Below are 26,583 nucleotides of genomic sequence, written 5' to 3' on the forward strand. Positions count from 1 at the left end.
AATCTTACCTTAGTAAGAATCCTTTACAAGTGATATATCTGAAAGTGTAAATCTTACTGAGCCAAAAGTCATCTTGTAACACTGACTTTTTTTAATAACCTTATTTTTTCCAAGACTGTAAGTCCCTACTCCATTTTGCTACCGTTCATTTATGATGGCACATATTTATGCTGTCACACAGAAATGACAGATTTAAAGGGTCAGTTATATAAAAATTAAAAATATCTGAAGGGAAGACCTAAGCCTTAAACTGTCTGTTTAGTAGAAAGTTACAGCACGCCGATTTTAAAACAGAAGACCTTGTAAAAGATCATCTTTCATTTCACATTTATATTAACATCACAAATATTTCTCACCCTCAGTCTATGCCAAATTGAAGAAGAGGCAAACATGGTCTGCAAACTACAGTGGGATTCAGTTTAAACATTTGAAAATTAAGTAAAAATGAAAAGCAGTAATAAACCCAATTAAATTTACTGGCAAACATTATGAAACCAAAAATACAGTAAGAGATCTTACAACTACTTACAATACTTTTTCAGCTCTTGCTTTCATATAAAAATATTACCTCAATTACACTTACTTTGGACACTAAAATTTACTGATTTGAAAAAACAATTACTGCCCGACATAACACTTCACAGTTTATCTACTGCCCTCTCACTAGTTGCTTTAAGAAAAAAAATTCATTCTTTTTTATTAATAGTAAAAATTAGTAGCATTTGTACATAGAGTTAATTTCCTTGTCCTGAACCTGATAAAGCAGTAATGTGTATCTGTGTATCACACTGGTCTAAACATCCATTATTTCCCCACTTCTATTAGTGTACACTTCAATTAGTTGATATCTATGACCGAATTACCTTATTAACACAAGCTATAGCCATAAACATTTTATGCTCAGAAACGTGAATGAATTATGCTTTTGATAATATGTAAAACTGATTACTTTCAAATGATAAACTGAAATGTGCTTCCCTTATCCTTAAACCAGATAAAAGACAAAAGATAAGTTTCAAAATGATCTGGTATCAGAACAGTCATGCTAAAACTGGTGGAATCAAGGAGTGCATCAAACCATTCCACTTCTGCAGTCATTAAATGAGAAATTGTTCTTAAAGAGAAGGTAACATGCAAGGCAGCTTTTCTGGTCAAATTCTTGACCAATTTTTCAGGTCAATGACCTAATGAGAGGCACTAAACTGTTTTTCTTAAACATTCTTACATCTGACTGAATAAAGCTATCAATTACAAGGCAGTTCAAAAAGTCAATTTAAGGCTGAAAGCTTTCTTCACAGGTACAGTTTCACTAGTAAATACTTAGGAATAGCTGTAACTTTATTATACTACAGCCCTGTTTAGGGAGAGACTGTGGTTAAGAACTACAAGAATATTGTGAAATTGGCAGGGAGGGGAAAGGGAGAGTAAACACCAATTTTACTACAATTCCCAAGTAACTTCAGTGATTTCTATCCCGTATATGCTTTCTATACACATAAGAACTTCCTAATGTTTGCTAAATAAGAAAGTAAGTTATACTAAATATCAGAGTCTTATGTCACATTAAGTTTTCAGTAAGAAACAAACATATAAAAGGAAACTCTGTGACTCAAATACAATCTGCTAAATGCATCTTTTGCAGACTTGCAGTACATTTTTCTCATCATTTGCATTGACTGTTTGATTCCCAAAATTTTCTAGCAAAAACCAGAACTACCTTAAAATGCATGAGCTCTCTTTCACTTCTGAGTTTAATATCCAAGTATTTTTCCTAAAAATTAACCATTTTCTATTATCATTCATCAAAATACTTTTTCCTGCTGTCTTCAAACTGTTGATTAACTTTACAGAAGTGAAACAATTCCAGGTTTTTCTTCAGATGCTCAATGCTGGCTAATACAAGTAGCTAATATAAGTAACTACACTTTAAAGTAACAGTAATTAACAAAATTTTGTTAATGAACATTTTAGAGGAACATACTTAACCCAGACCATTCGTCATCAACAGGGGGTTGAGCATGACTTAAATCCCACTGAAAATCAGAAGTACCAGCCTGAGAAACTGACTCACTGTTGGATCCTGAAAGGGAATAAATAGAATTGTATTCGTAAGTTAACAAGCTTCCTGAGTCTTCTTGGGTAAAGAAATTCCAAAGTAGGAAAGGAAGACAGAAGGCTCAAAGAAAAAAGTCTAATTCTAAGGACTGCACAGGACAGGAAAACTACAAGGCTCTTGAAAATGAGATATATTCATAAAACAAGGGAACAGAAGAAGGAAGACAAAATTAAGTCCGGAGAAGAATGTGGAAAAAAAGATAAGAAGGGTGAATAACAGCAGTCGATAAGGCTTACAGCAGTTCCCTCAAACTGAAAAATACAATGAATATTTACAGGTAGTGAAATTATTACCCTATATCAGTAAGAAGTCTTACAGGGAGAAGCTTAAAAGAAAAGAGTACTAGAAAGAAACCTCATAAATTACATTGCAGATATCACAATTATATTATTCATTACTAAGAATCCAATTCTCATTTCAAGTAAAAGGTTTCAGGAACATAAAAGCAGCATGACAAAGAACAGTGAGGCCAATACCAGTCATGATAACAGAAAGTGTTAGACATGTAACATCATTATTTTAAGAAAAATAAGGCATCAGCAAACAGGAACCATTTTGTAAAGAAAACAAAACCAAAAAACCTTAATTGTGAGACTGAAAAAAATTATTACTTTATGATGAGACTTATTTTTGAAATGAAGTTTAAATAGGACCATAGCTACCTGGGTCTCTTATAAACACCTCTGCAAAAGATACCTCAGATGATGGCAACCTTGACACATTCTCATTTTTTGCTAGCCAGTTACAAGTAAGAAGTAAATACTTATTCACGTGGTCACTTTGCATTACAACATTGCTGGCTAAGGTACATCAAAGATGATGAATATACTTCACTATCTTCACACTTCTCTCTTGATTAAAGTTGGAATGGTGGTATTGCAGACGAATCTTAGATCAGTCTGTCATCCCACTTTATTAACTAAACTTTCTTAAGTTTTAGCCTAGAGACTGAACTTGAATTCAAGTGGCTCCCTGGGAAATGTTATTTTATTAAAACTCTCCGTACAATTAAGACTTTGTTCTTCTTTTTCTTTAAGACAAGGTTTCTTTAAGTTTTTATTAGGTGAACTGTTCTTTGGAAAGTCTGATACATTAGACCGTGGCATTTTAACTTCTTTGTTATGCTGGCTCAGATGTGCATAGAGAATGAAGCGCTCGTGAGCTGTAGGACACTGAGCTTGAGTTCCACAGTTAAAAGACTGTAAACTGCAATACAAGTAAGCATAGCCCAAGTGCGTAAGCACTTGGCCAGCTACTTCCTAAAAGAAAATAGCCAAGCCAAGCTCATTAGATAACTGGAATAAGCAAGGAAGAGCAGAAAACCTGACATATGATCCCTTTATTGTATAATAAAACACTGTAGCACTTATGTCAGTAGTTTAACACACAAGATTTGTTATGAAGCCAGGTTTGCACTCTACAGCAGTTTCCTGCTTCAAAACAAGAAAACCCCAGAGCTCAGCTTTCCCACCCGTCATACAGAGAAAAGACTCAAGACTTCAAATCCTGCCTGTGGAACATATTTTGAAAATAGTGCTTCAGTTCCTTGAAGGGGAAAAACGTAACCATCAAATAACAAATCTCTCAGAAGATCAGGGTAAAGAGACTTTCCTAGAAAGCAATCTTCAGATCTCCAAGTTGAGACATAGCAACACTGAGCAATCCCTTATGCCCATTATTTACTCAACACACAAACAGGAAGGCTAAATAAGAAGTATCACCTTCTTATTGATCTAGCTTCTGATCATCAATTTAAAACAGTTACTTTATTGCATAATTTCAGCATAACAAAAAAGCTTTCTAGGCTTTCATCAAACATGTTTTCCACCTGTTTCCAGTTACCAGTACTATTTTCAAAGAACAATGAGAAAGATGCATATTAGTAAGACTTGGCAAATTCTATTTCCACCTGGTGGAGCAGCAGAGAGTGGAAAAATCTTTGGAAGGGCATACATACCAGAAACTCCAGGAGTTAATCCAAATGAAGAGAAAGACGTAGAATTCTGTTCAGAGGTATTAATCCTTGCATCCACATTCCAAGCAGCTGTGGGGGAAAAAAAAAACAAAACAAAACACAACCGAACTTCACATTGCTGGCCATGTTGAAAAAGTTAGCTATTTAATTATGAATAGGGTCAGGAAAACAGTGGACATTCCAGCCATGTTAACATTTCACACAATGGAGGGCATTATTTTGCTTATTAGATCAGACAATCAGTGCTGACAGAGATGTGACTGTATGAACACTCAGCTTGAAACAATTTTCAAGCTTTCTAAGGTCTTCTTCCCTCAACAGCCTTTTGTATATATAAACTTCTCACAAAAGAAAAGTAAATTATGTTTTGAGCCCCAACCAACTACTTGTAGCTTTTATTTAGAATTACATTTATTTGACTGGGGGGGTGGGCACTCAAAACTGGACAGAGTATTCCAGATGTGGTCCATGAAGCAGATAATCACTATCTCAAATCTATTGACTCCTGTTAATACATCCCAGAATACTGTCGGTGTCCTTTGCTGCTGGAGCCTATGGCTGGCTCATGTCCAGCTTGGTGTCCACCAGGACTCCTTATCCACAGAGCTGTTCTCCAGACAGTCAGTCCCCAGCCAGGGGTGCTTCCTACCCAGGTGCAGCACTTCATATTTGTCCTTGTTGAACTTCCTCAGCTTCCTGTTGGCCCATTCCTCCAGCTGGTCCCTCTGGATGGCACCCCTGATCTGCATTGTATCTACTGTTTCCCCTCTCCTGCCTCAAGTTTGGTGTAATCTGGGAATCTGATGTGAATGACATTCTGTTGCCTCCTCCACGTCATTTATAAAAATGATAAACAGGACAGTTCTAAGTACAGAGCCCTGTGATATCCCCCTTGTTACCACCTTCCAGGTAGAGGATGACTCACTAACCACTACCTTTGAGCCTGACCAGTTTTTCAATCATCCTAACTTGGATACAATAATACTGTGAGAGACAGTGTTGAAAGCATTACTAAAGTCATCATAAAAGACATCCACTGCTCTCCCCTCACTCACAAAACTAGTAATTTTACCAGAAGCAAATCAGCCTAGTGAGGCATGATATATTCTTGGTAACAAAACCAACAACAAGCTGGTCACAGTCACTAAGAACTACCTTATTAGAATATACAGCAGAATACATTTAACTGGAATATGCAAAAAGCCCTTTGCCTCTACTTGGCAATAATAAAGCTTCCAATTGTACAGCAGGTCCAGCCTCAGGAACCACGTTTCACAATATGTGAGACATATAAAACAGGTCTAGACTAAAGCAATGTTGCTGACTACAAAGGAACACTGCTTTCTAGAAGAGACTAGGATAACTTAGATTGAACAGTGGGAAGGATCATATTACAGCATCTGCTAATAAGTTGAAGATTATTGCCCAGAGAGAAATGAAGAATTCTCTTCTCTATTATTATTATGGACAGTACAAGTGATAAAGGCAAAAAATTGTACTGGAGAAGGCTAAAAACAATTTCTAATGAGAAAAACAGTGTAACACTAGATGTCACAAGAGCTGAACAATTTATGCCTGGAGCCTAAACAAATGTCTGCCAAAACCAAACATAGTTGATTTGATCATGTTGGAGCAACAGAATAGACTTATGGCCTGGGTTTTAAAGACATTTATTAAAAAAAGAAGTTATACTTCAAAATGACTTAGTAATCACTTTCAGAATTTTACAAAAGTGATATAAAGAATTTTATTCCTTCAAAGAAATACTTTTATTTCAGATAAACTCCAAAAAACCAGTTAAACTAAAAACAGAGACATAGATGTTAAGCCATCAGAACGTACAGTAAAGAGAAACTGCTTACTTCACATTTCACTAGACCACTCCAAGATTTTTTTAATAATTAAACATAAAACTATTTAAGAGATTCACTACTAAAAAATACACTTATGTAAAAATGCTTAAGTAAAGCAAGTTTTCTTCAGAATAGCTTACCAATAGGAGTGAACAAAGAACGCTCTTTCCAGGGCCTGCCCACCAGGGTTACACCCCAGTCCTTTCCATTTCCATTGGCATCGCCAGTGTCCTGGCCCCAAGCCGATGTCTCAGTCTTCCTCTTCCCAGCTGCAGTTGAAGGAACAGATGTCCATTTCTCCTCCCCTACACCAATCTGTGAGGAGATTTTTACAGACTTCTCATTCCAGCTTCCTCCATTTACTGTATGGCTTTCACTCAATCCTGGAGAAACTTAAATACGAGCATAATGAAAGCATTATTTAAAATAAGAACTGGATGAAGAATTAAAATATTACTTACGTGCACGTACACTTAACAATAATAAAAAAAAAAAGTACAAATGAACAGCAGCTTTGCTACACCGGTGTGATACAGAAGAGCTGCTGCTCTGTCTCAGCTGATTTTCCAGTTCAGATGATATGCACCATCTGTCTACTAACTTGAGAGTGAGGAAAAACCAGCACCAACTGCACTCTCTTTCCTGTATCCCTTTCTTTATAAGGCTGATATCTTGATGAACCAGTGCCTCTAGATTAAAAAACAAATGGGGTGGGGGTGATTCCAACACTGCCATGTAATTTCTCTTACAGAGTATGGTGATGATTTGTAGAAAACCCCATGCACTAAATGGAGAATAATTTCTAACTGCATAAAGCAGTTCTTTAAACAGGAAGTAGAAGAAATGACCAAGGATTAGAAAATTCTTCCCAAACACTACACAGGATTTACAAAGAGCACAGCTATCATATTGACCATAGTGTCCATCAAGGTTAGAGGAAAAAAATCATGGTAACACTTTCAAAATAATAAGCAATATATTTGGCATTACACTAAGGTAAAAGACCACAAGACTGCAACAGTCTACCCCGATGAGAAATTACTATCCATAGCAAGTTTAATATATACTTTGAGTCAGTAGTACACTGAGACATAAAGATCATCATAAAACTTTTTTTTTAAATTTATGTCCCTATAAAACACAAAGGCTAATGGTCAACTGGTGCACCCAGCCTGACCTATATATCACAAACCTTTCTCAAAGGGCTCTGTATATCAAATCCTCTCTCTCTCTTTTTATACAGGCAGTGTAAACAACAGAAAACCTGCTCATTTACAAACAATTACACAATACCTGCACATTGCAAGTGTAACACTTAAATAGTCAGCCCAAGCCTGATGCACAAGTCAGTCAATATCATATGCTGTATTGGGTTTGTGTGGCAAGGTTTTGGTAGTGGGGCAGGGTTACAGGGGTGGCTTCTGTGAGAAGCTGCTAGAAGCTTCCCCTATGTCCAACAGAGCCAATGCCAGCCACCTCCAAGACGGACCTGCTGCTGGCCAAGGCCGAGCCCATCAGCAACAGTGGTAGCGCCTCTGCGATAACATATTTAAGAAGGGAAAAAAAAAAGTTGCTGTGGCACAGAAACTGCAGCAGAAGAGAGGAGTGAGAACATGTGAGAGAAACAACCCTGCAGACCCCAAGGTCAGTGAAGAAGGAGGGGGAGGAGGTGCTCCAGGCGCCAGAGCAGAGATTCCCCTGCAGCCCCTAGTGAAGACCATGGTGAGGCAGGCTGTCCCCCTGCAGCCCAGGGAGGTCCCCATGCTGGAGCAGGTGGATGCCCAAAGGAGGCTGTGACCCGGTGGGAAGCCTGCGCTGGAGCAGGCTCCTGGCAAGACCTGTGGACCTGTGGAGAGAGGAGCCTATGCTGGACCACGTTTGCTGGCAGGACTTGTGACCCCGTGGGGGACCCACACTGGAGCAGTCTGTGCCTGAAGGACTGCAGCCCATGGAAGGGACCCACGCTGGAGCAGTTTGTGAAGAACTGCAGCCCGTGGGAAGGACCGACACTGGAGAAGTTCATGGAGGACTGTCTCCCATGGGAGGGACCCCACACTGGAGCAGGGGAAGAGTGTGAGGAGTCCTGCCCCTGAGGAGGAAGGAACGGAAGAGACAATGTGTGATGAACTGACCGTAACCCCCATTTCCCATCCCCCTATGCCGCTGGGGGGATAGGTAGAGAATTCGGGAGTGAAGCTGTGCCCGGGAAGAAGGGATGGGTGGGGGGAAGGTGTTTAAGATTTGGTTTTATTTCTCATTACCCTACTCTGGTTTGATTGGCAATAAATTAAGTTAATTTTCCCGAAGTCAAGTCTGTTTTGCCTGTGATAGTAATTGGTTGAGTCATCTCTCCCTGTCGTTTATCTCGACTTATGAACCTCTTGTTATATTTTCTCTCCCCTGTCCAGTTGAGGAGAGGGAGTGATAGAGCAGCTGCGTGGTGCTTAGTCGCTGTCTAGAGTTAAACCACGACATACGCCAACAAAAAACTACAGACCAAGTATTTTATTCGTCAAATGAACTCATACCTCAGGCAGCATGAACATGCCACATTCAAGGCAGCCTCACTGTCAAGGAATTGATTAGGTGAGATATGCCTAGATTTTCTCAGACAAATCACTTCCAAACACAGATGTCTGTAAGGTCACCATCGCTGTACCTAAAACCACTGCCCTTTCTCCACAGCACTAACATTGTTCATGTCAGTCAACATCCTCTAAGGGTAATATGATGTCTTAGGGGAAGGCAACAACAAAAACAGCAGAGAGACAGAAACCAAACTAGCTGGTAGAAAAACTCTTTTGCAACCTCACCTACTTGGAAACCTGCAAGGCAGCTTAAGTCCTGAAGCAGGAGCTTGATTATTCTGTGTTTATCATCCTATTCTCCCGTCACAAACATTTACCTTCTATATGACCAGCAAGTTTTCACAGAATCACAGAAAAATTAAAATTGGAAGGGATCTCCAGAAGTCACCTAGTTCCACCTTCTGCTCAAAGCACAGCTAACTTCAAAATTATACCACATTATTCACGTTCTGGAAATCATAAAGGCTGACAGTTCAAAGCATCTCTAGGCAATCTTATGAAGAGCTTTCTTCCTCATGGCCAGTCAGAATTTCCCTTACTGAAGCTTGATTATTGCCTCCTGTCCTCCCATTATGCACCTCTGAAGAATACAGCTCCTTCTTTCTGTGCTATGGTCCAGGAAGTTTGTATGTGAAGTAAAGCTCTCAAAATCTAGCAGAAAGTGATTCACTTTCTGGATCTGGGTGCTTTTAATAACTCATTTGTTGACTTGCTTAATTACACTAACTACTTTTCGTTAAAGCAACACCACTAATGTTGGCTATGAGTAAGAAACAACCATCTTGATTTCATTGTGCCAAACCAAGTCACTAAGTATTCTTAGTATATATACACTAAAGTATTACTATAGCAATATCTCTTACTAGAAAACTGCTAAGATTCACTAGTCAATCACAGTCTAAAAATCACCAAATATTTTAACAATTGCATGTATGACACATAATGTCATGCATATTTATTTATAAACATACATTTCTATTTAAGTACTTCCAAAATGAATGTAAAGAACTGATTAACTCATGTATACAATCTGAAAAAAGTGCAAACTTTGCAATAATCAGGACTGGTATCTTTGAGCTCTGCTATTATCTGTATTAATTTTTTCTTTGAGCAAATAATCGATTCATTAACATAAAAAAGTTTGAAAAGCTAGCATAAAGATTTTTAAGTGGAGCCTGAGAATAAGCTTTATTGTTCTGTAAGTAATAATTTGTATGATAGGTAATGTCTGAAAATTCTAGATACTGAATCCTTTTTCTACATGTAACAGAGACCGTTTTCAACCTGTTAAGAAGTAACTGCAACTTAGAAGTATAACATTTGCATAGCCAAAAAAGCCAGCTGCATAATAAAGCTCCAGATCAGTAACTTCACAAAATCCTGCACTGACAATTTGTGTTTTCACTTCTGTAGAACACTTTTCTAGTTACTTAGAATGCCTAATAATGAAAGCCTTTTACCTTGTGGAATAGATGACTCCCCCTTTGCAGGTTTAGAGCTGCTAACTTGCGCATTCAGAAGCGTATCACCTGATTAAGAAGTAAGAGGAAACAGAGCTAGAGTAAGTTTCTTCAAATAGCAACACCTGTAAAAATCTAAAAGAATATCCATCACTGATACTTTAAGGAAAAAACCCCAACATCAATACCTCAAAGTAAACCAAGACATTTCCAGAAAACTTAAGAATAAAATTAAAATGCTCTATTTTTTATTATTTGTGTTTATTTTGCAGACAGAATGAACTCAAAACTGAGTTATAGCCTATAAACCAAGTAACTGCAGATTTCAAAGAACTCTAGCTAGCTTCCCCAAGAACAGAGAGCAGAAATCTAAAACAAAGGCTGTCATTTTCAAGCAAAGGGCAGCTCTAAGTATTTCAGAAATATATAGCTATTTCTAATTTCTACCTTACCATGAAAACACTAGATACAGCTGAATTCTTTTCAGATTAGTTTGGTGCAAGGTGATATATAAGAACATACAATGCAAAGAACATACAATAAAGGACTCTGGCTAGAGCGGTTACAGTAGTTATGGCTAGCCCCAGAGTATACAGACAGTTGGAATTACCATTTCTTTACGCTGTTTGTGTGTAAATGGACAGAAAAAAAGAAAATAGGAAACAATTGATTTAGTCCTCAAGGACAAGAATCATGCACTCCATCAAGATGAAAACAAGTGTCAATAAACACACCAGGTAAAGCTTGCAAATTTCAGTAAATCATTAATATGTACCAGACAGTTGCTAAGCTCAGTCTTTTTGTCACTTTGCTAGAACATCAAATTTAATGTAATTAAAGCACCAAATGTATCAGTAGGTTAAAAGTATGTCAGAAAACTAAACTGTTTGTGTCTTCAGATTCTTTTAGCTTCTTAAACCATTTCTCAGTTGTAGCCAAATACGAATTCCTGTGCCTACACAGAGTTTAAACCAGCCCATGCAACTTTTTTCTGAAACAGTAGCAGCCACAGAAGCTAAAGTCTACATTTGCTTATTGAATCCTTACCCATAATAATTGATTACTAATTTCAGCCAGATGTGCCCCACCATTATGAACAGCTTTTGTACAGGTACTACTAAATCTATGTTAAAATGTCTACATGTTAAGCAGAATGATCTGTAAAGAGAACTCATGGGCGTAACCTCCCTACAAGGAAGCGTTCAAAAAGTTAAGGAGTTGGTGCTGCCTGCAGCAGTGCTGAGGGTGCCTTTGAATTTTCCAGAAACATAAATGGCAGAGTCAGCAGAGCACAAGTGAAGGAATGGGGACATATGCCTATGCAGCTGTGCAGCTACTGACAGAAGACCAGTGTGGATGCCAGTGTCTCAGCCACTTACTCCAGAATGTTCTCTCCTGAGCTTCCCTGAAAGCGTGGCTCAAAAAAGGGGGAGTTTTGCACAATGAAAAGTACTTTTACACAGCTTGAAATAATTTCCTCAAGAGTTACACTTCCAAATAAAACTACCATACTTCCAAAACAGAGTCACTATTTAAGCATTCAAGTAAAGTTATCTTTCTAGAACACATTCACAGACCTATTGACCATCATACCTTTATTTTTTCTGAGAACAACCGGAAGTGATGATGTAGGCATCAGTTGTTCAATGGATACAGTAACTGTATTTTCCACTCCTTGGAGATTTGATTCTCCTGAGCCACTGTCGGTCAGCACCTTGTCTCGCTTACGCTGCTGTCGCTTCTCTCTGTTACTGATTTTTGTTTCCCAGGTTCCTAAAACATTCCCCAAATGAAAACATCACTAAATAAGTCAGAGAGCAAAAAGGAAAGAGTTTTAGCTTGTTTCATATCAAGCTGAAGTCTGAGTACAGGTTCAGCTTAAAAATGACAGACATGGCAGTCAACTTCAACATTAGTTTGAAAACATGGACAACTGGCCACAGGTAAGTTTTTCTGGATGCAATGCAATAATATTTTGCTTCACAGAGCAAAACATGAAAAACATGGGGGCCCTACTATTCAGGACTTTTCTCATTTTTTGTAAGTTTAACTTAAAAAAAAAAAAAAAAAAGCAGTTGAAGTTATTAAATACTGTTTTTTCAGATTTCCAGACACAATATGCAACTATGGAGTTATGACAAAATGAGTTTCTTGTACTCCTTTATGAAGCACAAACAAGTAAATCTTAAACAGCATTTAAGCAAAAATATGTCTAATTGCGTTTTTTGTGTGTGTTTGTGTTCAGTACCTTCATCAACTTCCTTTCCATCTAGACGTGACATATCCTGAACCGTTTTAGCATCTCCTTTTGATTTCTTTTTTTTCTTTGACTAGAATAAAAATAAAACATTATCTTAATAATTACTTAGTGATCACTTGTCATAGTGATTTAGAATTCCACCCCTCCCCCTGAAATACAGGAGTAAATCTGAAACAGATTTTCCTGAACAACCTTCACTAGGGACAGTCTCTTGAAAGGAGTACTAAACACTACTAATTGCTAAATATAGGTTAAGACTACTGAAGTAACATGAAAGTCTTACGCAGTACACAAATGGCAGGTGGGGGGAATGACTACTTAGGCTACAGAGCACAAAGCCTGGTGGAAGAAGCTATGCTGATGGCATCACAGTCACAGAGGAGTAATGAACTGTTTGGCAAGCAGATCCCACTCTGGCAAAATTTGTTTTGTGCAGAAGCAAGTATGAAGTTATACAGGGAGAAATAAATAATGCCAGTGACTCCTTTAAAAAAAAGTGGGTAAGAGAATTCCAGCTTGGAAAATGACTTCAAAACAGGAATTGTGATTAGACCCTATTTAACAGATGTACAGGGTTTTTTCCCAATGTTTCACTAGTTATGGCTTCTTGGCTATACAAGCAGAGATAACAAAGAAGAACAGAGATGACTACTTCTACAAGCAGTTTTGGTGCAACAGGTAGCGACATGAAGTGTTAAAAACTTAATATTGAGAAAAAAAGATGCAAAATGACCCAAGATATTGGGAGAGAGTATATTGCAGAAAGCTTTGGAGTTTAATCTTTTGATAAGCTACAGTGATGGCAAATTGACTTAACTACCTTCTTAGAAGGAAAATACAGTACTGAAAAGCTTTTCAATCTAGTGAAGAAAGGTGTGAAAACTACCAGGCAACCTGAATGAAAAAAACCAGACTTTTTAAAGAAAGATGGTTATCTACTCAAATGTTATAAGGGGAACTAATCACTGATTTACTGTCTCTGGAATATTTGAATAAGAATATGCTAAGAATGCTGGATATCTTTCTGGAATACATGCTTCTGCCAGAGTAAGACTAGTATTTGTCAGCTTTATACCCGAGTTCAAACTATATGATTTTCTAGTCTTAGATGTCCAAGAAGAGTATAACAATCTCTCTAGAATTCAGAATTGGTAACAGCTAAATTATCACCTCAGCTGCAGCAGATATCCTATGGGCCCACAATGGCATGCAGTCCACATGCCTTTGAGTTAGCATGCCCCAAAAGTGTCACATAGCTTCACTATAGGTACTGAAAGCAGTATAGCTTGTTAACGCAGCACCAGAGATAATAAAAATTTCACTGCTTATATGCAATGCTGTGCCAACACACCTATAACACTTAGGGAACTGACTTGAACAGTTAACTCATTGTTTACTGCACTAGGGGACCCACAATACAGATGCACCCAAACTGAATTATCTCACTCATTTGCTCAGTAGACTACCTTTACCCACGTACCAGCTATCTAACTTCTGAAAAGTCTCACAAAGAGAAGGGCCTGTTTCAAAAGCAACCCGAGAAGAATTGGTTCTAAGAATATGAACAAGACAAATAATTTGCCAGAGCACCTTCTAAGGAAAGAATTAAAAATGAAATGGTTACGAATTGCTTTTTGGAGCTCAAGCAGAGGAAAGATTAGTAAGTTTGTACCTATGTCTCCCATTTTCAGCTACACTGAGAATGGAAGTTGAGGTCTTAGAACCTCCCACCCACAAAGCCGTAACTACCCAACTGTCTTCTGCCACTAAGAGAACACCTGAAATGACTTCAGAAGTCTCCCAGACAGCAGTTTAAGATGACTGCACCTCCAAGTTATAACTCCAGTTTCTTAAATAACTAGCTGCTACAGAGGTATCGACATCAAATTTTTCATTTCTCATGAAAACATCAAAGTTCAACAGTTCTAAAAATTAATTTCTTACTAATAAACACCGTTTTTAAAAAAATCAATAATCCAAATCTTGAAAATATACTTTCCTAACCTGAGTTACTAGAACCTGATCTGAGAAACCAGAACCATAATTAGTTATCTAATTTACTCACCACCTGCTAAACTTAGTGCTGTAGCAGTCACTATCTCAGTAACAAACTGACTGAAACAGCAAGAGACCTTAAAGGTTACTGAGCAAGCTAATCGGTCATTTTGCAGAAGCCTATTCATTCAAAGTGTCACCTTCTGCCAATGTTGGCTCTGCCACCAGCCAAAGAGCACATGAGGAACTCCGCAGGCCTGCCAAAATTTTTTAAGTCTTTAAGATGCACTGTCAGCCATGCAAGAACAATAGAAAAATAAACCTTTCTTCCTCATCCCTAATGGTATGTTTATTTCTAGTATTCAAGACAAGGCAGTTGCGTGTTTGCAAACAGAATGGGCAATGAAGTTTTAACATCCTGCACTCTCATCCACAGAGTCACTTCTTAGATACAGTATCTTATGCTAAAAACTAAAAAAAAAACCCCTGTACTGTGCAAGTCACTAAAATGGAAAAAAAAGGAAGAAACTATTCAAAGTGTCAAGAGAATCATAAACCCTATGAACAGCCACAATCCAGGCATTACGCAAAGCTTCCCCTCCCCCAAAGCAGAACAAGAGGATACAACTTAAATGACTATCCTGAAAAAACATGCATAAAATTCACAACCCTGAAGCAGCTAAGAAGTACAGAACCACAAAGGAAGTGTGATTTTCACTGAAAGCATATATTCAAGCGCACAAAAAAAAAAATCACTCCCTTCAGGTCATAGATTCTATATATTCATATATCTACACACATGCACATACTACTTAAACCCCACCCATTGACTTTTACCACCTATCCCAAGCTATACAAAGACAGAATAGGCAGGACCCCTTACAATCTTCTTAGCAAGTTTATAATGTTACAAATGTAACAGATACCCTGAGAGGCTTAACCAAATAACTAGATGCCTGTAAAGTTACCTGTAGTTTAAAGTTAGTTCTTGGGTATGTTTTTAATTGAAGGGTAACAATCAACTCCTGAGGCAATCATGCTTTGCCCAGGGCTCCCCAAAGTGACATGAAAACATAATTAGTTGAATAAGCATCCATATCCATATCGTGGAACTGATTTCCTGGAGCTGCAGCTTCAACTTAACATTTTAAAATTCAGATCACTATGTTTGCAATTTTAAGGTAAAGCTCGAGTTTAGCATTTAAACACCTTACCTACTTGGAAACCTGCTTGAGATAAAGTGAAAGTTGAGAAGAAAATTATAGTTATTCCTTCAGGATCAAATTTTATTATGTTCTTGAAAAAAAACAAACCCACAAAGTCAATCTGATATGTGACACATGGAGAAGAGAAAGAAGTGCACAGCATGAAATTTTAAGGCAAACCCATTTCACAGAAAAGTCTTTCTATTTGCCAATGCTAAAAATGTTTAGTGCCCTCTAGCCAACTAACAGGACACAGTCTTTTAGCCAACATACTAACTGCAAAAGAAGTTATTACAGGATAGTCAAGTAAGTTAATTAAAGCTTGAACAAGCTAAACAAATTTCAATAATCAGCTACTGGTTTCTCACTGTTTACGTATAATCATTTATTTTTCAATACTCCTTAGTATAGTTAGAACAAATGCATTATGTTGAAGAAAATAAATCAGAAATCCATGACAGCAGGAGAATTTCATGTACAATGTTAGCAAAAGAACCGAGCCAAAAATTATCGTCAAAGGCCTATCATAAATATATCCATGTTGCCTACAAAAGATAGCATTTATGATAAGGTTAGAAGATGTTAGTCCTCACAGTGCAAAAAATAACATTGCCATTAGTATGGTTTTTAGCTAAAGCTACAGACCAAGCTTTAAAAAGATGTTTTTAATGTAGCTGTTCAATTTGCACAACAAAAAGCTCACACCAGACTTCAAAGCCCATATTTGTGATCAGAAATTAAGAACTGTAATCACTAATGGTTACATCTGACAAAAGAAATAATCAGGCACATGGTCTTAATCCTTTGAATAGTACTCCCCCAATTGTTAGACCATTTACAAGCCACTTAACAATACTATCATTATGTTGCATCTCCATAGAAGCCAGCAAAGATGAAACGCAAACTTAATTTCTGTAGGCTTAACATTTTCACGTGGTGAACAGAGATATCAGTGTTTGGGGGGGGGGGGGGGGGGGCAGGGAGGGGATTTTGCTTGATGCAAGCATTCTGTGATAAGGCATGATCTCAAAAGTTAAGAAAATACTACTTTAGCTCTTTACAACACCAAATTAGGTTAGTACTCTTCATAGTAAGAAATATGCCTCTTCACTCATGTAAGTAACAGGATTTCAAATCACAGAGTTATTAGAAATTGAAATAACGGGCAATAAACTTTGACATTGCCATTTCATATCCATAACTGACCTTTTCATTCTTCTTTTCTGTGTCCACAGGCTGCTTTATATTTTCTTTACGCACAGTTTGTATTACTTCATCCTCAGATACATCAAGGAAAGACCGTCCATTAGGCTGTGTAAACAATAAATGTGAATAATAAAAAATTTGGAGAAAGCAGATGACGCAAGGTTCAAATTACAGTATCAACTGAAATGCAACTATCTGTTGACTGAAAAATGCTTGCAAGATTATTAAGTAAAGCAGACAGAATTGTGGATTGGTGCTTAAAATACCCACTGCAATTCTCAATTTACCAAACATAGAAACGAGAAAGGAAAGAAACCAGGTCTCCTCATTTCACCTCAGTCCTACTCAACACAGGAATTGCTTATCAAAAGGTAAATTTCTCAAAGTTACCAGCTTTCAGAACAGCTACAGAGACTGATTCAGAACATACAGTTGTATGTGCCATAAATTATCTAATTAGAAGAACCCATTTACCACTTTGTAGCAGTTCTGCAATGGGCTGAATTTTTAAAATTGTTTCTACCTTGACCAAATTTCTGCAATTTCTACTTATGCATATCCCTCACAGCTCATTTCCTTCACAAGTTAAAATTCATAGTAGAACAGAAATTAGAAGTCAAACACGAAGCATGACTAAGCATGACATCCCATTGTTCTTTTCAGACAGACTTGATTATAGGCGTTATGTTAGTCTACCATTTTCTCCTCACATAATAAAGGAAAGAAAATCAGCATGTGTTATTTAACATATGAAGTTAAAACTCTGGACAGTCATTAAATTAGTCTCTATCATCACCTTTGACAGCGAAGGCATACACCTTAGCCTACATATTCCCTATGCAAAAATGTAGTAATTTTTAAGTCATGTTTATTGTTAACAAAAAGCTCTGACTGAAGTTACTGTGCTTGACAGCAGAAAAGATGAAAATAAACGAAGCATTATACTGTTAGCCATTAATTTCACTCAGTGAAAAACAATTGTCAAATTTCATACTGATTCACATTCATAATGATTCAGATAAATTAAAGACTGAAAATTAAAGAAGACATTAAGCATAAATAAATACTTCATAGGTGCTTTAATTTCCACATTTTCTTTTTAAATAAAGTTCAAACTATATTATCTTTAGTTATTTTTGTTATTAAAAAAACCAAGAGATGTTTTACCTCTGCATCACAGGAACCTGATTGCTTTAAAGTAAAACAAAGGCCATATTACAACTTAGTGTGACCTCTTCCTTCAAATATCAGGTCTGATCCTCAATTTAACTGGTACAGGTATTTAAGTCTTGCCATGTTATATTACACTTACAAATCACCCTTGACATAATTTCACCAGTGCATAACATAGTATTGCTTACTGTAGTTAGCCAGCATGCCAACTTCTTATTTTGTAACTATTAATAGAGACTGAAAGATCAGGTCACCTCTTCTCCTACAACAACCAGCTTTAAACTAGACTTTTCGTATCTAAGATGCTGTACACTTCCCTCAGCATTCTGAAAAAGAAGTATATTTTACAGATCTGTGTCTCAAAACTCTCTCTAAACGTTCCTCTCAACAAAGCTCACAGTACTCAATTCCACAGGGATACCAAAGACCTGATACTCAATCTTGAAAATAACCCGTTGCCAAAAATCAGTTCTTGAACCCCTCTATTTTCTCCAGATACCGCACAGCCATGTTATTAGTGGTGTGAGGTCTTTCAATCCACGTTAGTACCCGTGATGTTTAAGATCTTAAGTTGGAGAAAGAATCACTATTTCTAAGTTATTTAGCAGCAGTTAGGTAACAGCTTTGCTGCATCTAGTATTGGATGTGTGTCAAAAATGTTTATAGCCAACTAACTTTTTTAATTCTGAACTTTGCTTTGCTTCTTTGCTATTACATATATACCTGAAACTGAAAACCACTTTCTTAATCCCTCTCAAAAATTCAATACATAAAAGTTTTAATCTTTAATTTTAAAAAAATTCAGCTGTTTCTCTGAAGTAATAAACTAATTCATATCCACTAAGAACCCTCTGGAAAAATTAATCCACATGACTTTAAAAAGCTGTCTGATCATCTGATCATGTAAACAACCACCATTAGAAATATGTTTAAAAACTTGTACTTTGATACATTTCTCCCTGAATGTATCCCTGAATTGTAATAGTCTCCTTTTCAGTGGAAGCTTTCCACATTTATTTTCTGCCCACAGATGAATCATAGAATTTTAACCAAAATTCATGTGACCATTTTGGGGTATACCAAAGATAGTAACAGAAGCGGGAAAGAAAAAGCTTTTCTATAGTATTCAGAAATTTTTTTTTAAAAGACAACTACAGCCAAAACCCCTAAGTTTAAAACTTTATGGTAATATATTAAACATCCACTGACAATATTAATTCATTCAAACTGTGCAATTTATTATTTGCCATCTTTTTTTCCTCATCCTAAAAGCTACAGGGAAGATGCAACAAGGCAGAAATAGTGCTGTCAATAACACTACTGATTTCTGAATGCATTTCTTGCCTGCTGACCTTAAAATCCCAATATTTAAAGAAACCTTTTCCACACACATTCATTTGAAGGCATTAAGATAATCCAAAATTAGAATAAAGGTTTTGCTGAGGCTGTCAAAAAAAAAAACCAACTTGTTCTTTAAATATGGTCCAGCATAATGGATAACTCAGTTTCACACGTCAAATCACAGTAATGAAATTGCTATCATTTGAGTCTTACAAGGCTGTATTAGCCAAAGCCCTTAGCTCCACATTATAAAGATCTGCCCACTTAGAATATCTTTGGCCAATGTTTACCAATATTCTTTTTTAAGAGAAGCTTACAGAAAATAAACTAAGCCATTTTCTCTTTGAGCACTGGCAAATCCTACAACCCTATTTCTCTTGCAATTTGACAATTAACATATACACAAAACCAACATGTGAGTATGTCCTGGTTTCGGCCGGGATAGAGTTAATTTTCTTTCTAATAGCCAGTATAGTGTTATGTCTTGGATTCAGTATAAGAAGAACGTTGATAACACACTGATGTTTCCAGTTGTTGCTAAGTAGCATTTATACCAAGTCAAGGATTTTTCAGCTTCTCATGGCCTGCCAGCAAGAAGGCTGGAGGGGCACAAGAAGTTGGGAGGGGACACAGCCAGGACAGCTGACCCAAACTGGCCAAAGGGGTATTCCATACCATATGATGTCATGCCTAGTATATAAACTGGGGGGAGTTGGCCTGGGCAGCGATCACTGCTCAGGAACTAATTGGGCATCAGTTGGCGAGTTGTAAGCAACTGCATTGTGCATCACTTGTTTTGTATATTCCAATTCTTTTATTATTATTGTCATTTTATTATTGTTGCTATTATTATTATCTTCTTTTCTGTCCTATTAAAGTGTTCTCATCTCAATCCATGAGTTTTATTCCCCCCCCCCCAGTTCTCTCCCCCATTCCACTGGGTGGGGGGGAAGTGAGCGGCTACGTGATGCTTAATTGCTGGCTGGGTTTAAACCATCACAGAGTATTAGTTGAAAGTATGAAAAAGTCTTTATGCAGTCTACTTCTAAGTGCAATAAGCATAAAACAGTCATAGCCTGAAAAGTTCTTTCAAGCAGACCAAGTAGGAACTTTGTCAGATGAATGCAAATGCTTTTACTAAAATGTGTAGCATTTACTGTCCAGGTGTACTACAAATAATAGGAAGTACATAGTCAATTTGGTATTTTCTGCATCCACAAATAGATGGTATGAATTGCTTTCTAAAGCTGTAGCAGAGCACAGAAGACTGTTACTCAAGTTTCTACGGTGTTTTGCCAATTGTACAGAAACCACGTAAGAACAGTTTCACCTTTTTTCTGCTGAAGGTTTAAAAAGTAGAAGAGAGAGGCACAGCAATTACTCAGAAGGGAAAGGAATTAAAAGATCAAGAGATTTTTGGAGAGAAAAAAAATTCTTAACCGGGGCCAAAGAACTCTGTGACAGGAGACAAAGAGCTCTGCCCCTGCCAGGAGCTAAAGAAAAAAAAAAAGAAAAAAGAGAAAGGGGCTTCAGGTTTACTGCATAGAATCTAAAGGAAAGATACCATGATACTACCTTGCTCCAAGCAGCTGGAGAAAGCCAGAACTGGCTCTGTAAACTGTAGTGTTAATGAATGCTATACCATTTCAACTTCACTTTTTTCTCAGCCTGCCCAAAGCAAGTAAATAAAGAGAATCTCATAGTTGCTACCATATCCAGTAAACACAGTGCTATTCAACTAAATTTATTTTACTAAAAATATCAGGTAAGTTGTACCCTACCTATACAGGAACTGAATAAAGCCACGTGCAAGAAACAAAGCAATAATACTCTTCCTCAGAAAGGGTACAGTGAAGAACACATCTGATCCTGACTGATGAGAGTTATGCATCACCTGCCATACGATGAGTTCAGTAATCCTGTATTAAAGTAACCCTACAGCTTTTAATTAGACATCTGTAGCGTGCTCTTTAATGCCACAGACCAGTTGCTCTAAGCTTTCTGAAATGCCCACAATGGAAATCTAGACCCTGGCATAGCAAGCCCTGTAGTAAATCTACTGATAATAGGCTTACTTTTTTCCATTCACAGGCATAAGTATTAGCATCACGGCATACAAAAACATAAGACAAAAATGACCAGGCAGCGATCGGTAAGAATTTTTGTTGCATCTTTAAATTTCCCATGTTATTTTGAGAATTCTTCATGTGACAGTTGGAAAATACTGGGACATGCTAATACAGGTTTCTATGAACTTATTTTGGAAAATGAGCACAAGGCAGGCCTCTTAAACTTTGCCACTGGTATGAACTTATTTGCACTACAGTTAATGATTCAGTTTGTGCATTTTCTTTTTGGAAAAGGTGGGGTGGGGTTTTTTTTTTCACCTCTGCATGGAAATAATGAATACAAAGTACTAGAAAAATAACTTTTAAAACCTTAACAATACAGAATGACAGCCTGACAGCTGAAAAACTGTTTTTACTCTTTTGATTATGAAAATATTTGCTCTTACATAGCCTTAACTTTCATTATTTTGTGTCTGAGTAAACCAAGCTTGAAACATTGCAAGTATTTATATTCACCAAATATGTCAGTTGGTTAAGTTTTATACACAATTAATACAAAGTTTGCTTTTATGAAGCCCTGCACTACAAGGCATTGTGAAGTTAACAGCGTATCTACCTCTTCAGTCTATCTTCCGTTGAGGCATTTTTTAATGTCTTCAATGATGACTTGCAAGAGTTTATGCGTTGTTTTTATACTGGAGTTTAAAGAAAATAAACCAAGCAAAATCTAAATTATTTCCAGGATTAGTTTTTGTTTTTAAGAAGGCATAACAGGTCTACTAAATCTTGAAGGATTTGCTTTCAAGATGGAAAGAAGAATTGCATCTTTAATGTGCCTTCTCCAAAATGGAGACCTAGCTACACTGGAAAGATTCTGAATCACAATGCTTCCTCTTCTCCGTGCTCAGCGTTCAGTCTCTGCAACTTCCAGAATCAACTTCCGTAGTCCACTGCTCAAAGACAGGTTGGTGGCATATGCAGACTTTTTTTTGTTTTCTTTTAAGATATTCTAGCCTTAACTTCTCATTAAAAAAAACCCCAAACTTCTCAAGTCTAAATACTGCCACAGACTCAAATGAAGGTACAAACCCATTTTCTCTCCTTTTTCTGGTCATTAGGTAACCAATTCAGGTTTTATAGAAAAAGATATAATTAAAAGACACAGTTGTAACAGGCAGGGGACATCTGCTGCACTTTCGTTCCTATAATCCATTTGGACAAAAATAAGATTACAAACATACTAACAATATAAAAGCTATAGAAGCAATCCCTTCAAGCCCTAAAACTATGATAACTGGAAGCTTTAGGACAGTTGGTATTTTCTGCATTCTACTAATATTCTCATGAAGTGCATGCACACTGTCAAAGATGGAAGGTTCCCACACCACATACTGAGGATTTAAAAAAAAAAAAAAGACAGGAATGATCTGTTTTTAAGGGGCTGCTAAGACACAGATTTCCTTATTAAAGGAGATGATCCCTACTGTAACAACTAAATTAGACATATTCCTACTGAGGCAAGCTCACCACAAGATTGATGTTAACATGTTCTGTCAAAAAGACACAGCAAAAAGCCTTACTCAAGTTTGAATCATCACAGCATTTATGGAGCTTACAGTACTGCTTCCAATAGTCTATACCTGCCTGGACTGCAACTCCTGGCTTGAAATTCTAAGGTCTCCACTACTGGTTCCTAACCCCGCAAGCATTCGATGAATAATAAAAAATAATGCTTTCATATAATTCTTGTTCCCATCAAAAACCTTCTAAAAAGAAACGAGCGTTTTCCTCATCACCCAGGACTGTTAACGTGTAATTTCCGTGCGTGCGCGCTGCTTCTCCAGGTTTTCAAAGCAACCGAGTAACCCAGACGACACGAGACGGCTCCAGAGCAGACAGTCAGGATCCCCCCCCAATCCCTTCCACAGGCAAACATCACCCAGGTGAATCGCACGGCGGCTCGGGGGAAGCTCTGTGGCCTCCAGACCCTGCGGTCGGTCCCCCCCACCTTCTCACCGGTGCCTACTTGAGCGGCAGGCGTTTCACCGAGCAGGGGGCACGGGGGACAAGGCCTGGGGAGAGGCAGCCGCGCTCGGGGCCGCTGGCCAGACGCGACCCCCCCCCCCCCCGCCGTCGCCTTCCCGCACGGGACTCGCAGCGCCCGGCCGGGTGCCACTGCAGACCCCCCCCCCCGCCGCCGTCCCCGTCCCGCCGCTGTCAATGAGCCTTTCATCCCCCGCCTCCCGCCGCCGCGCCGTGTCCTCACCCCTTCCCTCCCGAGCGGCGCGGCCCTCGCAGCCCCCCTCACCCGCGCCGTTTTCTCCGGCAGCTTCTTCTTGTTTCGCTTCTTCTGCTCGTCGCCTTTCAGGTGCAGCTGCCCGGGACCCGGACCCGCCGCCTTGCCTTGACCTCCACCGGCTGTCAGGCCCGCGCCGGCCGCCTCATCACCCTTCTTCTCCGCCGCGCTCCGCGCTGGCTTCTTTCGGAGGCCGCCTGCGCAGGCCACGGCCAGGAGCAGCCCCAGCAGCCCCAGCCCCAGGGCGGCCGGGACCACCAGGGCGAGCCAGGTGGGCAGGCCCTGCGGGTCGAGGCCCAGCTCAAGGCCCAGCTCGGCACGCAGCAGGCCCAGGCCGCCCGACAGGACGTCCCGCACCCGGGCCGCCGCCTCCTCGGCCTGCTGGGCCGCCGCCTCCTGCCAGCTCCCCGCAGCCATCGCGGCCCCCTGCCCCGCAGAGGCCCAAACCGGGGGGGGGCGGCGAGGGAGCGCTCAGGCCGAGCGCATCGCGGCCTCAGGAGAGCCGCGCTCGCCTGCCCGAGCCGGAGCCGCCGGGAGCGTGGGGAGAGGACGGGACGCGAGCGGAACCTCGGCGGGACGCAGCTGCCTCAGCCCCGGAGGCGCCCGGGTCTCCTCCTCTTCCTCCCCGCCCTCCGCCTCGCGCGCAACGTCACCGCCCCACCGAGGGCCCGCCGCTGCCGCAGCGCGCCGCCGCCATCACCGCCGCGCGCGGGGCGGAGGGTGACGCCTGAAGGGCGGACGCGGAGCTCCCCGCCTCCCGCCCCCTCAGCGGCCGCCGGGCGCCCTCCTCCTCCTCTTCTTCCTCCTCCTCCTCCGCTCCGCCCTGCCCTGCCCGGCTCAGGGCGGCGCCGGCCGCGGGCAAGGCAGGGGGCGGCGCGGAGAGCAACCTCGACGTGGCAGCCAGCGAGCGGGGCAGGGGCGGGCGGCGGCGGAGGCCGCGGCCGCGGGGCCGCTTGGCGCCGCCCAGCGGTGGGGCCGCACCGCCCCTGCGGCCGGGGCGGGAAACCCCGCGGCGCTTCGCAGGGGTCCGGGGCGGGAGGCTGCGCCCGGGGATGGCGGCCTGAGGTGGGCGGTTGTCGGCCTCTCCCGCCGTTTCGACGGGCCGTGCTCCTTCCCCTGTGGGCACCCCCGCCCCAGAAACGTGCCCGTGCTGTGGTACGTGCAGCGCTGCGCGGAGCGGGCCGCCCCCGGTGGCGCGGTGCTGAGGCAGCGGGTGAGGGACGGCCTCGGCGCTCGTGTCCCGGCCCCAGCAGGGCCTTCCCACACGCGCGGCAACGTGGGTGCATTTCCACGGTAACGGTCACTAATCGGCTCTGTTTTTAGTTTGCGGTTGCCCCAGAGAGGCGGCGCAGCTCCGGTGCGGGTACGTTAACTGCCGGTTTGTGGGCGCTGTTACCACCGGTGGAACTCCAGGAGCAGCCCTGGGGCCATGGCAGGGGTCTCTGGGCTTTGCAGGTAGATGCTCCTTCCTGTCAGGCTTCGGAGGCCGGGATCAGGGCCCCGCAGCGGCCATCTCTTCTGCAGAAAAGGCATTTGAAAACGTTGCTAAAAAAACCAAACCAACCCACCACTCCCCCGAAACCCCAAACCGGTGTGCTTTTAGTTATTTCTAAATATGCTAGACAAGGTAATATAACAACATAGATTTTTTTAAGAGCCATGTTTTCTAAAAACTCCCACAAGCTGGCTTAATACACCCGAATTAAATAGCTTTACGAAAAACACAGCGGTGTGTATCGCAGTGGGAGTTGTTTTGTCGTTAGGAACTCCAAAAGTGCATTTCTCCACATACTTTAAAAATGAGCCCTAAAAAATTTGACCCCAAATGCATGTCTTGATTTATTTTCAGAAATCCGGTCTCACAGCATCCAGAGTTCCTGCAGAATTTGAGCTGTCAGAACCTCAGAGCTGGCATTGTTGAGTGGCTTTACAGTGACTATAGTCTTATGCAGTGGTGCGTTGCTGGAAAGCAATGTTGTGTCCCATTCTTTCCACTTGCAATTCTACTTATAAAAAGTGTTCCTCTCTCACAGCCTGCTAGGAAAATATCTGGGTTTAGTGCATTGAAATCTGCATGGGATAATTGAAATTTAAAATGTAGTAAAATAAAATTCATTTGTTTAAACAACACAGTGATAGCTTACACTGCTTTCATATAATCATCTTTGCTTTATTTTGTAAAGTGAATATATCTTTCACATACAAGTATTTATGTGTTTTTACTGCTTTCAAATTTTTTTAGTAAAGTACTCCCAAATTGCTTCTAAGTCCTACTTTTTTTTTTTTTTTATGATACCACTAGCCTGTCAAGTACTGCTTTTCTAATTGACTTGAGTTGGAACAGAGGATATTGCTGGAATTAGTGGTAGCAACAATCTCAGGCAGAGCATTTTACTGGTAGACATTTATATACTTTTAGAAGATTTTGATTCTTTTTATTCATAGCCATAATACTTTATTTTTTTATAAGCCTTTTATGCTTTAGCATAGATTGTGCACATTTATCAGAAAATATTAACTATCATTGTGCTGGTTGTTGCACAATTCAGCCACCCTAACATGCCAAATAAATTATTCCATAAGTAGTTTTTTTGTTTAAGATGTTGCCCTATATAGATAGAGGCGACAGAACAGTGGTCACATAGTTTTAGTTCTAAATATATTTAGCTGAAAAAATACACCTAACAAATTTGAAAGCATCATTCAGCTACAGTGGATGTTTTGTTTAGTTTTGTTTAAACCGAGGCTACAGAACAGTAGCTATTGTTCATTTTAAAGGAAACGCTGCAAGAACCCGGTGAGGTTGAATTCCACAATGCAAGTGATTGACTTTTTAAGACCCGCTGAAACTTTTTAAACGCAGCACCGTGGCACCACCGAGTGGCAGCATCGTGAATAGCCGAGCAGTCGGAGGAAACATTTGGGGGCGGGGGGGAAAGGTGGCAGATCCTAACTTGAAAATAGCCACTTTCGGTTTGATTCGGCTGGTGAAGCAAGTTAATCTGAAACTAATAAATGTCTTTTTATTCTGAACTAATGAGATACA

The 26,583-nt window shown here is 39.9% G+C and overlaps 1 protein-coding gene across 3 annotated transcripts in view; it reads right to left on the reverse strand.

Annotated features, from left to right (window-relative positions):
- The window catches only part of MTDH (metadherin), a 36,026-nt gene extending 11,902 nt beyond the window's left edge, over positions 1 to 24,124 (reverse strand). The window contains exons 1-8 of one of the 3 annotated variants that reach the window (XM_030012838.2): positions 23,508 to 24,124; positions 16,659 to 16,763; positions 12,241 to 12,322; positions 11,586 to 11,765; positions 9,993 to 10,061; positions 6,085 to 6,336; positions 4,074 to 4,160; positions 1,982 to 2,080 (exon numbers count right to left, since the gene is read on the reverse strand). In XM_030012838.2, the coding sequence (XP_029868698.1) occupies positions 1,982 to 2,080; positions 4,074 to 4,160; positions 6,085 to 6,336; positions 9,993 to 10,061; positions 11,586 to 11,765; positions 12,241 to 12,322; positions 16,659 to 16,763; positions 23,508 to 23,954 (1,321 nt within the window). In that variant the 5' untranslated portion in view covers positions 23,955 to 24,124. The remainder of the gene's footprint in view (positions 1 to 1,981; positions 2,081 to 4,073; positions 4,161 to 6,084; positions 6,337 to 9,992; positions 10,062 to 11,585; positions 11,766 to 12,240; positions 12,323 to 16,658; positions 16,764 to 23,507) is intronic. The other 2 variants (XM_030012835.2, XM_030012836.2) reach the window with 2 other exon arrangements.
- Positions 24,125 to 26,583: the final 2,459 nt, after the last annotated feature.

This window comes from Aquila chrysaetos, chromosome 4 (genome assembly GCF_900496995.4).
Source record: "Aquila chrysaetos chrysaetos chromosome 4, bAquChr1.4, whole genome shotgun sequence".
Taxonomy (NCBI): Eukaryota; Metazoa; Chordata; class Aves; order Accipitriformes; family Accipitridae; genus Aquila; species Aquila chrysaetos.